Source organism: Callionymus lyra, chromosome 6 (assembly GCF_982586985.1).
Source record: "Callionymus lyra chromosome 6, fCalLyr1.hap1.1, whole genome shotgun sequence".
NCBI lineage: Eukaryota > Metazoa > Chordata > Actinopteri > Syngnathiformes > Callionymidae > Callionymus > Callionymus lyra.
The window spans coordinates 22,659,606-22,673,755 of record NC_141823.1 but is presented as its reverse complement, the minus strand read 5'-3'; the positions used below and the strand labels follow the sequence as shown (position 1 = coordinate 22,673,755).

Sequence of the window (14,150 nt, the reverse complement as noted above, 5' to 3'; positions counted from 1 at the left end):
GTCAGTTTTCCTTCTTCTAATTTGCAAACGTTTCTACATTTATGTTTTCTTTCCGTCTAGATGGGGTGCTGAGTGTACATTTACTTAACTTTAGCGACTTGCTTACACAGGGATTACTTTATCAAGATACTACAATAGTTTTTTTTGTAAAATTGTGAAAGCTTTAGTTTGCTTTAAGATTCAGTAGACATGAGGGACTATAATTTTTTGAGAAAAAGCTCAACTTGGAAGCAAAGAATTGTAACGATTATCATAACATTTATGAAGCCGTTGTTTTGGGGGTAGTTACTAGTGATGGTCTGATGAAGCTTCATTAGCAGTGTCATTATCTTCCACTAGATGGCGGTCTCTGCACTTTTCCACTGTTCTAATGAAACATCATTTTTAAACGTATGGCGCCACCTACTGCCCTCTAAACAACATGAGACTGCGTCATAAAGCTTCATCAGACCATCACTAGTAATTAGTAGATGTGTTTAAATCGACAGAATCTTGAAAACATGTTTCTGTTTGGTGGAAAAAAAACAAAACCGTCACCAGCTGGGACCATAAATTACCAAAAATGACTTTTATTTTATTTACTTTTTTTTTTACATATTTTACAGCACAAAGTCTGGACTCTTTATATAAACTCAGTTCTATTTAGCACTTTAAAAAAACTGAAATATCCGCACATTGTGCTTGAAACTTTAAGTCTGTACATCAAACTCGGGGCGCTCCACTCCCGTAAACGTCTTATTGCATAAATCACATCAGACCTCGGCGGCCACATCAGGATGTCCAAAAATGTAGGAGAAAAAAAAAAAAAAAAAAGGTTGTAATGACGACACAGTGGAGAACAGCAGCAGAGCTCTGGATCAGACGGTACAAAATAATCAAACTGTGCTTTAGTCTATCAAGCAAACACACACACACACACACACATACATACACACACACACGCAGAGCGACACTTACAAAATGAAAACCCGTCGATGAGTTTGTCGGCAATAGTTGTTTGATTTTTACACTGTATAATAATCCTGCGATCTCTTGAAGAAATGTTCTAGAAAAGGCAGTGTTGCTATGATCGATGCAGAGAGAACTCATCGCTGCCCAAAAAGAACATTCTGCACAAAAATATACAAATCTTGAACTTTGGTATATAAAAGAAATTCCTGACATTTAGAATATAGTTGAAAACATTCCAGACAACCCTCCAGTTAAAACAAACGCTCCATGAAATAAAAGAGAAGCAGACGTACATAAAATATATGCCTTAAAACCGGAAAAGGAGAAGCACATTTGTTACATGGTTAGAAACATTCTTCTACCGTTCATTCAAGTCCCGCCGCTACGATCACCAAACAACGATCATGTAAAACAATCCTTTCCTTTTGATCTTACAAGTGCAAATATAGAGGTTTATATACGACTAGAATGTAAGCAGGATCGAAGAGAGATTTTCTTCCAAACACATGTCTGAGTGCGTCGTCTATTTAGCGGTAAGTCGACAGCGTTTGTGAAAGAGAATGTTTTCAAAACGGAAACCGGCGTCGTAGCTTATGGATGATCCTGGATTTAATGATCTCTTTGATGAAGCTTAATGACATCAAAAGAGTGAATGTCAAGCGAGCGGGAAGGTTTGGACGAGGAGTGCGGGGGTCGGTCAAGTTTGTGGAGAAAAAGAAAAAAAAGGTCGATTTTTAATTGAGCATCTTGAAAGCGGTGTGCGAAGGCAGGCGGGAAACAATGAGACGATGGCTCGGGTTAAACGTCGGCGACAGACCGAGCGTCTGCTTATTCCGGTTGACAGATTGGAAATGCGCCTACGACTCCGACGAGGAGGCTCCGGAGGAGCCCTGCAGGGACCGAGCGGCTCTTAACGTTTGTCAAGGATTCACCTCGGGCTGCGGCGCTCCTGACTTCTTCTATTTAGATGTTAAACTGACACAGCGGGGAGAAGGAAGCGGCGCATCTGCTGCCCACATGCATGAATAACTGAGCCACCTACAAGGAGTGTGTGCGACAAAATATCATCCCCGAGTGAAGGGGAAAAAATAGATTTTTTCCGGGGCTAATGTGGACTTGAAATGGGATCACGATAGTAGGTCAGGTAGAGAACATCCACACCCATACATTTTCACTTGAAATATAAAAATATTTACATCGTATTTAAGCAGAGATGACGGTTGTTATCTGGTGTTTTTCATGCAGTTCTATCAACTGAACATGACGTTTAAATTAATCATGTTGTTGTTGTTGTTCCGCATTGACTTGTTTATTCTCGTTTTGTTTTTTTTGGACGGTGTGGATCCTCCTACAACATCCTGACACGTTAAATCAACATTATTCTGGATTATCTACAGTGTTTTTTCAGGCAACCTCGATTCAGTTTCTTTCAACAAAAGTGCACTCGAAACACACACATGCACACTCGCAAGCACGCGGGCACACACTCTTTTGAAAGTAGGTCTGTGCATAATTACAAACACTAGCTCCAACAAAAAAAAAAAAAAAAAAGAAAGAAAAAAGAGAGGGAGCTACAGTCACTGTGGCGTTAAATAGAAAACCTGTATTGGATCACGGGAGAGACCGAGAGCTGCTGCTACTGAAGTTTGTCGGAACCAAAAGTGCGAGTGGAGCTCAGTTGTGCTTGGCACGGCCGCCCTTCAAGTAGCTCTTCCAGCGCTTCACTACGTCCTTGAAGATGGGCGCGCCGTCGATGGACGCCAGCAGCTGCAGCTGGTTGATGTGCGTGGTGTGGTAGTCCCAGCGCGCCAGGTTGGGGGACGTGCCCAGCATGAAGTGGCGCAGGTCGTAGATGCTGCCGGAGCCCGTGTCGTAGAGCGGCAGCATGGCCTTGAGCGACTCCATGCCGCGGCCGAACAGCTGGCCCGCCTCCCGGCCCAGCTTCTCGCCGGCCGTCTCCGTCAGGTCGTGGAGTCCCAGCAGCGAGTAGATGAAGCCGTTGAGGACGAAGGAGCTGGGGGTGGTGGGGTACTCCTCGTACCAGTCGTGCTTGTTCATGAACACGGCCTTGACCCCGTGCTGCGCCGAAGGCACCTTGTAGGGTCCCACCGCCTTGAGGGCGGCGTTGAGGTACGCCGGGTCCTTGGTGAGGAGGTAGGCTCTCACCAGCGTGGACATGGCCTGACCCTGGGCCATGGCCGAGTACCAGCCGGGCTCCAGGGGTCGGAAGCCCTCGCCCAGCTTCCTGGTGACCATGATCGGCCACCCGCCGTGCTCGTCCTGGTTGCGCACCAGCCAGCTGCTGGCGGCGAAGAAAGCCGCCATGTGTGACGTCGTGGAGATGGTGATGTTGTCCACGCAGCCGCGGCCGTGGAGGACGACCCGCACCACCCTCCTGGGCATGATCTGGAGGAGAGAGCAGGGCGTCAAGATAGTGACCCTATCACAAATGACTGATCCTAACAAAAACATATCGGAAGGAACACATCGGTACAAATAACCAATGGTGGCTGTGATTTAAAAAAAAAGAAACTGGTGTGTTAACCTTGTTATCTCAGGGTCTATGTGACCCGCAAGCCTGAAAATAATTGTGTTTGTGGTATCCCTTGTATTGTCTTTGGGTCAAGGTGACCTCAAAACAAATGATTGCAGTATCCCTTGTGTTGTTTCTAGGACAAGGTGCCCGGAGGCCCGAAAACCAACGTGTTTGTGGTATCGCTTGTGTTGCCTCTGGGTCAAGGTGACCCAAAAACAAATGTGTTTGTGGCATCCCTTGTGTTGACTTTGGGTCAAGGTAACCTGGAGGCCCAAATAAAAAAAATGTTTGTGGCATCTCTTGTGTTGTTTCTGGGTCAAGGTGACCCTGAGGCCTGAAAACAAATGTGTTTGTGGTATCCCTTGAGTCTCTCGGTCATTTGCATATCCACAAACAATTTGATTTCAGGGGTCATTTTGACCCTGAGATAACACAAAGTTTAAAGTTGCACCGATGGGAAAGAATGAATATAAACTAATAATTTAAGAATAAATCATGAATCCTAACTATAAATCTTTTAAAATACTACAAAGATTTTTCACTGAAAGACATAAAAATGTAGGCTGTGCAGCTCAGATTCTATCAAAGCCATAATATATGTATCACAACAACAATAACTAACGTAAAGTTGCCATTGAAGAAATAAACAATGATACTTCACTGCAGAAGTGACCTAATACTATTATAAACAGTCTATTTCGGGCTGCTCAGTACTACTACACCAGCTAAAAATCCTGGACAATGAACTTTGTAAATGGGAAAAAAAACTTCAATAATACAAGGTCATAGGTTGTAGGTGCAAATATGCTAATTAATTATCCAACCACAATTGTATATTTGTCATTTTATAGAGTTGACAACCCAGATGCTTCTGTCATTTGTCCATTTAAATCGTAAATATATCATAAATGAGACGAAAGAAAAAACATTTTTTGATTGAATTTACCTTTCTGTTCATTAACATGTGGAAAGACTGTTACGAATACGAACAGAATCGAACCGACCTTTGTGGCCTTCACTGCTTTGGTGTTGGACAGTCCCACGCCTTTCCTGAGATCGGTGACCAGATCCCGGGTCAGAGTGGTCCAGGTGGTCCTCGGGCCGACGCCGTAGGTGATGTCATGGTCTTTGAACGCGATCAGCTGCGTGCTGGTGACGTAGTGGATGACGAAGGGCGGACCCTTCTCCGTGGTTTCCAGGACCACCGACACACTGCCGTTGGAGGTGAACTTGATGTCGAGACTCAGGATGAAGTCTTTAGAGTTGTCCAGCTGGAGAGAGACTCCTTCAGAGGACTCTGTGGAGGACACGGAAATCATTATTGTATTTAACATGTTTTTAATAGTTTAGAAGTGATGTTTTGTTCCAGTGTGGCAATTAAAGCTGTAGCCATACACTACTCTCACTGTACTATTCCATACGATACCTATGTATGTAGCTCACGATACGATATATCCTGTTACACTTGCATTGTTTTCGTAACCTGATAAAGGAGACGCTGAATTTGAATGACATCTTGTGATTAATTCAATCTCTTTGGTTGAATGAATAGAACTGAAAGCCAATATATGCCAAGAAAATCATCTTTAAAAGCAGGCTGTATGGTATCCTCTTATCCTCAGTCGACACCTGGATCTCGCCGGATTTAATAGTTAACTTAGTGTAACAAATGCTGTATGAATATGGATTTTATAACCTTGACATTTGACACATTTCCTGCTTTTAAAAAGGCTTTGTGAAGTCAGTGTGCAAATACAGAGCTGTAGCAATGTTGCATTATTCTGCCATGACAGCTTAAAGCTTTGGTTTCAATATCTTAACCAGTGGTTCTCAGTGCGTCTGGTTTGGAGGCCCAGCCTCATCTCTGAATGACAAGCTGTGAAACAAATCAAAATTCACCACACCACGCACAAACACTTATTTTCAGAAAGTAGTTCATTTTTTTGTTTTGCACACACACACACTGTGAGGACAAATAGTGTGTAAAACAGAAAGCAAAAACAGGTGAGGTATGTCAACAGACACCAGGCAAATAGGGAAAAAATAAATTAACTCTTTGTAACAAGTGAGTTAATGAATCTGATGTTCACTTCCTGTGTCACTTCTCAGTTTTTCTAACATCAATAGTCGGTACAACCGCAGAATTTTTAGTCGGTGCCACAAAAGAACCGAAGTTTGATACCCAGCTCTTAAAGGTGTCAGAATAAGACATAACATTTAGCATTACAGAGTATCATCTCTACCAACTGAGCGTCAACACACAACACAATCCAGTTGCCCTTCAAAATAAAAGCCAATTATTTTTTGCCAAGACAGATGCGACATGTGATCCGAGGATGTTTCCAAGGTTTCCATCTTCTTTCTTGAACTCACGAGGAAAAGCGATGACAGTTTTTTGCACCCACAAGATATTCCAGGTTCATAATGCCGATTTTAATTCCTAGAGTCATCTATGAGTTTGTGCGTCTCCAGTGTCGCTCTGTGCTGACGGGTCACCACACAGAGAGCTAGTTAGGGTGATGGAAGGAGGAAGTAGAGGAGAGAGAGAGCATCAGTGTGTCGGAGGAAGCTGCAAAGTTCTTTTTTTTTTTTTGAGGCACCGGGTGGAAGATTCCCGTCTCAGAGCTGTCACTGGTTCTCTCACCCAACATCAGCCCGGAGTCAAATTCAGGCACTTCACTTCTGGACTTATTTTTACCTCCTAAAATAATCTCTGCTTTCCTACGGAGAAAAAACGAATCGCTTTCCAGATTCAAACAAGTGGACAAATGAAGGAGTTAAGAGGGACAATGTACCCGACCACCAGTCCATGTGAAGTCCGTAATGATCCGACCGGGGAGTGGATGAGGGAGGTAAGACGACGTGAGCGAATCATGCAGGAGCAGCGAACTGAGACAAAGAGAGTCGGGGGAAGAAAGACGGCAGGAGCCAGTCTGGCAGGGGCCTCTGGCTGACTATGGCTCTTTAATGCACTCATAAATCCATTACTTAAGACATTGCAGGGAATAAGTGGATTTGTACTCTGGCCCTGTGATTACTCAGACATCAATAAAGGATGAGACAAGAGTGGAGACAGGATTCAAACTCTTCTGCTCTTTAGACGGTTGGGTAATGAGACAAGAGTGACACGCTGCAGAGAACATTTGCACTAACCACGCCTAGCAACCGAACACGTGTTAACAGATGTTGAGTATTTTTTTGTCAACACAGAGCCAAAGACCCGGGGATGATTTATCCTCATCTCCCGAGATGAAATCAGTCTCCGTGCACACAACAGTTGCTAGAATAAATAATTCAGAGTCACCAAGATGGTCTCAGAGTAAAGACTATAGACTCGACAAAGAAGTTCACCAAAAAAAAGAACATGTGGGGCAGGTTTATTATTTCAACAAAACGGGTTCAAATATCTGAATGGATTTAAGCATCCATCCGAGCTCATGAGCACCTGCCTCAGTGTTCTACAACAGTAAAAGCTTCTTGTCTTGCAGAAACCAAAGAAGTAGCCCACAATATAATGCTCTTCGTGCAATAACCATCTCATTACGTTTGGTTTTGCGTTTCCTTTTGTGACGTCCCACTGGTTGTTATTGAAGAATTGATGTTGTGATTAGTGTATTGAAGGAATATAATTTATCGTCCTTAATAATAAATACAGTATTAAGTAATTTTAGGTGTGTACCAGGCTCTATGTATTACAATAGGAAGCTTAATACATTAAATAATGAAGCAAATCATTTCATCCTCAATCAATTGAAAGGAACATCTACTGAATTACAGCAATGGCTTCACTGCACAAAAAAAATCATTTTGTTATATTGTTTTAGGGAGTAAGTCATCATGTTTGCATTAAATGTTATTTACTAAATACTCTGATTGCCAGTAAGGTTATTGTGAGTTACAGTGTCCAACCATCTATACCATCCCCCGCCATTGTGTTAGAGGAATGGACGGAAGATAATAACTATAATGACAACGATTAAAGATCCACACGAAGAGGGTGAAATGCTTGTCCTAACCTGACGTCGTCTCATTTGAGCCTGCTGCAGTAACATTCCTACACTCCTACAGGATCAAACCTTTGCTGTTCAACTACTCACACCTGAACGATTTTTGGTATTCAGAGACAAAACGACTAAAGTCTGAAGTCGTCGAGGGTCAAAGTGTTTTTTGAGCAAAGCAGAATTGCAGCCCTTTATATAATGTGGAAGTGTTTGGGTCCATTAGATCCTGCATAAGGTCAGCACAGTTCGTTTCATCCCTTCTGCTTGAATCATTTCCTCTCTTTGCCTAAATCCGTTGAAAATCTATCACCCAAATTCATCTTCTTCTACTTAAGTGTTTGATACTAAAGATAATGTGTTAAACTTGTGGCTACAAACTGGGGTTACCACGATACTAAACAATTCAACTCCACCAGGATAGAAATAAAGACCCCAAAATTAAATTAAACTGTTTCGTAAACACAAATAATGCAATCATAAACTCAGATAAAAAAAATGTTTAAATTAACAAAACAATAAGTCAAATATTTACAATAAAAAAAACAGGCGTGTGAGAAGAAATTGCAACTATCTTAACGGGTTTCAATACTGAGTATCATGTGATATCCTGCACTGAACTGCATGTGCTTAAAATAAAACATCCAAGTGGTGTCAAGATGACTTATTTGCTGGAATTCGAGCTACATTTCAAGACAGCTTGCAAACAGCAGCCTTCTCCATCTCAACCCGATTTAATTAAACATCTGCTTTTAACCGTGCGAGTGTAATTTTGTTTGCCAAACTTTAATTATTCAAAGAAACAAAAGAGATATTTAGTGGTGAAACAATTATATAATATCACTGTCCTATTGAAACACACTGCTGATTGAATACTTATCCTCAACCCTCTAGCAACACCAGACGAATGGCAGGAATTTTAGTTATTGGTTTACAAGCTTAGGCTTGTGGTACTTTAAATATTTTAGGTTTTTACCTTAAAATACTGGTAATAGGTTCATTTAAGACTTGATTCTACTAATCCGTTAATTTTGTTTTATTGACAACCACCTAACATACAATTCTAGTTAGCAATTTGTTGCTTGTTAAATACAAGAACATATATTTAAGAGTTGCCACTTTAAATATTAGTTTAACAACAATATTTGGAATCTTTAGAATAAAACCATATCAATGATAATGACCATGGGAATAAAGTTGTTTGTGCATTTTAGAGTCAGTGCAATGGCAGGATCTAAAAATAAGTGCTGGGATGCGGACAGTGATCATGATGGAATGTTTAGACGTTCGATAGGCGAGGTTATCATCTGGGGATGGACGATTGATCCAGTTGTCAGACGTTTTTGAAAGGCAGCTCAACACTAGCGCCCCAGATACACTTCTGAGGCAAAATCTCAACTCCGGTGCAGAACAAAGAGAGAACGCAGAAGACAAGACGGAAAGGGAATCTGACAGCAAAGGATGAAAACACTGAAAGTTGAGATAGGTTTTCTGATGAGAGGGCAGAATCGCGCGATTCTAACACGGGAGCCGACATGAGCGTGATGTTCGAGGACAACAAACCAGTGAACAGGAGTGGAAGAGCAGGAGGATTAATGGAGGGAGAAAAAGACTGCCGAGGGAGGAGCGGGGGAGCCTATATGATGACGCAAAGTACATGATTGAGAGTTGAACTGTGCAGTTGGGTGAATAGAGAGGAGGGCGGGGGGGTGAAACACCCAGACTGTGCATCAAAAGAAGAGGAGATAAGGAGAAATTACAACATGACGAGCAGGCAGACTTGAAATTTCAGCAGGAGATCTGGGGGAAGAAAATGTCACGACAAGACACTGATTTCTCCAGAGTCCAATAATATCTACATGGGTTGATTCATTCGGAGAATTAACGGGGTCAGACGGAAAAGCCGGGGTTAGATTTATGACGCACACTTAATACATGGACTCAAATGACTTCCAACACAATAGATCCAACATGTTCTTCGTCTTGATGTTTGAAGACAGAAACAACAAAATCATTTTCAAAGTGCATAAGGTGGCTTTTGAAAAACTCAAATATAGGAAATGAAAAACTCAAGAAACAAAAGTGCGACACTTGAAAAAATGGGTCAGTATTGATTCACTTTTGGAACAACTCAGTCCTTAATGAGTGTTCAATGGACTCTAATGGAGACATTCATTAAACAAAAAATTGTAAATTAATGCTAAATTATTCTGTTTCATTCAACAAATGATATTAAAACTTAAAGCCATTGTCCACTCAAAATTCCTATTTCATTCATTTTCTACTTACCCATGTCGACTTAGTGTTGGGATTATTTTTCAGAGTAATCTGTTTTTGGAGTTGGAGTTACAGGAAAAAAAAAATGTAAATCCATTTTAATGTAGCGACTGGTGCTCTTCGTCAAAAAAGATAAACTTAAAAAACATCCAAATACCTCAATAGCGCTCGTCTGCAACTTGTATAGGAGCCTCAACATGAGGAATTGTCCCAAAAAAACCTTAACAAGTCTATATTTCAAGCTTGTTTTCATCAGTGTAAATCAGCGCACATGCACACTGACACCTGCAATATGTTTCAGTGAGAAAAGACTTCAGGCAGGAGCTGAGCGACTGGGAGCTTCTGCTTCAAACAAACTAAGAATATATAGACTATTTCTTTCAAATTGATCTGGAATACTTTAAATACATCAGCCCTAAATAACAAATAGTGGAATATAGGGCAGTCACAACAAAAACATTTGAATAGCCTCAGATTTTTTAAAATAAACAAACAGATGGCATCTTTATAATTACCTTATAATGAGATCATGTGAAGATTTGTTTAAGTTTAAGAGACAATTCTGCTTTCAGGGGCGACGTCAGGGGGGACCACTGAGCCAAATCTATTGACCCACTTCTTACTGACCTGCTACACTGCTGTGAGATGCAGCTCAGAAATCAGTGGTGTCCTGAATCGATGTTTCAAAGACTACCCAAACGTATATTCCAATACAAGAGCTCTCGAGTCAAGACTGGATACCAAGCGGTCTGTTGGTGCAGTTAACAGGGGTCGTATGAGCGTCCTGCTGAGTTGGCAGTTGATTCTATGATATTTCAATTTACTATCGGAGCATTATGGCAGTATCCTTGCCAACAAAGGAAACATTCAACTTTCCCAGATATGTAGGCGTGTTGTCAGTGTAAATAAAAGTTGATTGCACAAAAAGTAAACAGCATCAGATGAAGCTGAAGAGAACATTGCCAAATCACATTTTTATTTCACATAACTGAGAAGGAAATTACATTTTCAGTTCCAAAACCAGCTGAAACTGTTTTTTTTTTTGGACAGAACAAACTGACCGGGTTGGAGTGAGGAGGAATTTGAAGACTGTTCAAATGGAAAAAGGTGTTGGGTTCAGACGGGTTGAGCTCTGTTGAGATACTGCGGAGATCCATCAACCTCAGTTCACATTAATCCAACGCATTTCACGCCGTCCAGTCCTGCACTTCGGGGAAAAAAAAAAATCTTCTCCATTCCTCTCGGTTCATCCGCCCTGACCAGTGACTTCAAACACTTACCCCGGACTCACACCGAACGCTGCTTGCTTCGCCTCAAATTGCATTGTGGCGACTCACACCAGAGGGCTGAGGCTGCACACGCCATAAGTTCACTCAACCCCATTATTCTTGGAAAAGACAGCAGTTTTTTCTGTTGAGCTTTGACGTCAGTATTTTATTACGTTAGTACCAGTATATTCCCAACTTTATTGAAGGTCCAGCTGATTGGACCAGACCCCACAAGTTAGAGAAAGAAACTAATGCTTTCTTTATTAGAAGGGCCGGTTATTGAGTCAGAGTGCTGAAAGATTTCATTGAATCATTATTGAAAATTATTTGAAATGCTAATTGCTGAATGTAAAAACGTAAAATATTTTTTAATATTTATATTTTACCTTGTACTCGTTACGCAAAAAAAATAAATTACGCAGTAAAGTGCAAGAAAAAGGTCAAAACATTGGAGGACTTGCGAAATTAAAGGCTGCATATTGTTAATATTTGAGCCACGAAGCTAATTAAGCTTAAATTAGATCCTTGGAATGAACCGAAGAAGAGCTTTTTTTACTAAGAATAAGGGAGTAGTTAACAAATAGCCGTTTTCGGTCTTTTTGGAGACCAAAGCGAAAATCAGGTTCAGTCCAGACACACAGAAGTTTATGTCAGTCATAAAGAGCATAAGAAGAGCTTTGGAGGAGCCTTATAGCAACTGTGAGAGAATAACTAAACAGACCCAAGTGTGCTTTATAGACATAGATGTTATAAATTAAATGTGATTTAAAGTGTGCAAAAACCGTTTCCTTTTTTTCTTTTTTTTTTCAATGATTCACCTTCAGATTACTCTTAAAATTGTGTTTGTTCCCTCTACATTACATACATTTTCTGGCCTTCTGTGCTTAAAGAGAAATGCTTTCTTGAGCACATTTAGCTGCAACTCAGAATTTTTAAACTTAAGCTCCAGTTGAGGAGAAAAATAAGCTGATTTACAAAGTAGAGTTTGGCATTTTAACCCCTGACTCACCGAATCGGTTTTGCAGCGAGTGGCTTGCTCTGCATTGCATTGTCAACTACTAGATGAGTTTTTTTGTCTGGAGTGTAATGAAGTATAATTTGTTTTTTCTGCCATTTCCTCAGCATGTTGCTCAGTGGCATTGTTGCTCACAAATAGTTGCACATTATATATATATATACATATACAGTAAAGTAGGAACGGTAAAAAGCAGAATGTTCTCCTGCAGGGGACCCACCATGGAAACACAACATGATACCTCGAATGATGCCGACATATTTTTTCTTGAAGCTCCTGGAAAATCTTCACCTTTCACGACCCCATTTCACATGACTTTGGATTTGTTGAAAATGGGAGCACACCATCACACACAAAATTGCCATTGAAAAAAAACAAAAAACCCTGCAACCCTACACTACAAAATTCATGCAGCTCCAGTTCAATATCATTTATAATAATAGATGTCATGAATCCACTACATGGTCATATCAAAAGACATAACCATACATAAAAACTAAGATCATGTCAATCAATTTAATCGTTGGAATAAGTAACATAATAACTATCATTTACGACTAAGCTACAGCTGTGTGATGCACTTGTAGCACCAATATGTCAAGAAAAAGTGTTGTACATACAAAAAACTAAACAAATAAAGCGATATCATTAGTTTTCTAAAACTCCCACACAGCACTGTTACCTCCAGACACAACTCAACCAATTTTAATTGGGGGAAAAGATGGACTGCTGGCAACTTCCCATCATTAGATGGAAAAAACTAACTTTCTCATTGTATCATCAATCAGCAGCGAACAAGCTTGATCAGGTGTAGACAGTGTTTGTTCATTGTGGTTTTAACAAGTATAGTTTATCACAATATGCAGCAGCTAAATGTTCTGTTGTTTTTAACACTTTGTCGGCCAAATCGTCGATTTTTTTTGTTAGTCTTCATGCTTTAGTAAATATGTAATCAGTAAAAAAAACAACACAGAATTGGAATTTTCCTAGATAGAAGTATCTGTGCAAGTTCATATAATCCCGTTTGATTCATTCATCCTCATTATGGTCATGTTAGCTCAATACTGTCATAGGTCTTTCCTACTGTACGGTTTACAAGAAACTAAAGATATCCTATATCCGAGACGTCATGAAAGCTTCCCATTGCAGGTAGAAAAAAAAAGAGATTAAAGCCTCACCTGAGAGGTCTGACTTACCCGGAGCGCTGAACTGTCGCACTGAGCTGAGACGACTCTTGTCGTAGATACGGCTGAGACTGGAGCCTTTGGATAAGCTCCAGGGCGCCGTGCTCGCCCGACTATCTCGGTCCTCTGCTGTATCGTACACCGTCACGTGAGGTGCTCGCTCCGTCAGGTTCTTGCTGTAGTGGCTCAGGCCGTACTGGGCGATCTGGATGGCGTAAAAGTAGCCCTGAGGGCCCCACTGAGTGGACAGTGGAACACCTGTGACAAGAGAAGAAGGACAAAATGTGGCAAAAAGTGATAAAGAATACTTAGGGACATGACTTCATTAGTGTAAATAAGATTTAAAACCGGATTGTCACTCTTAATAAAATATGTTTTCCCAAGGAAAATATGAAGAAAAGTAATTATAAAGCAAAAAAAACTAGAAGAAGTTTGCGGTTTACATTTATACGTACACTAGCTCTGGTAGAACAGACAAAGATAAATGACAAAGGATGGAGTAAAAAAAACAAACATTTTGAAACCCAAAAAACTCTGAAAGGAATGTGGAAAAGAAATGTTGTATTTTTTAAGATAGATTGGCTATTTGAGAACAGGCAAACGGAATAAAAAAGTATTTTCATTTTTTAGCGAGAAAGGTCTGCTTCGCCAAAAATGAGTATTTATATGTCATGTCATGGTGCAAAATGTTTTTTTGTCCTGTAATATCAGGATTGTATGTCTAATGGTTAAATATCTGAAAGCTACACCCTGATAATAGAAGGAAGAAGACATGTCCATGCATTGTGAAATAAGTAGACAGGACCATCAACTTGGACATAAAGTACAACCACATGAGAAGTTTGAAGTACAGAGATTGTGATAAGGGAGAAATTTAAGTCCTTGATTGGATTTCTGTTTACTTAGTGTCATTTATTAAGT

General features: G+C 40.5%; 1 protein-coding gene across 1 annotated transcript in view; it reads right to left on the bottom strand.

The window, feature by feature from the left end:
- Positions 1 to 553: 553 nt before the first annotated feature.
- Positions 554 to 14,150, bottom strand: part of glceb (glucuronic acid epimerase b) — a 40,031-nt gene continuing 26,434 nt past the window's right edge. Inside the window, exons 4-6 of the mRNA XM_087794308.1 lie at positions 13,242 to 13,487; positions 4,492 to 4,784; positions 554 to 3,357 (exon numbers count right to left, since the gene is read on the bottom strand). Of these exons, the coding sequence (XP_087650434.1) occupies positions 2,626 to 3,357; positions 4,492 to 4,784; positions 13,242 to 13,487 (1,271 nt within the window). The 3' untranslated portion in view covers positions 554 to 2,625. The remainder of the gene's footprint in view (positions 3,358 to 4,491; positions 4,785 to 13,241; positions 13,488 to 14,150) is intronic.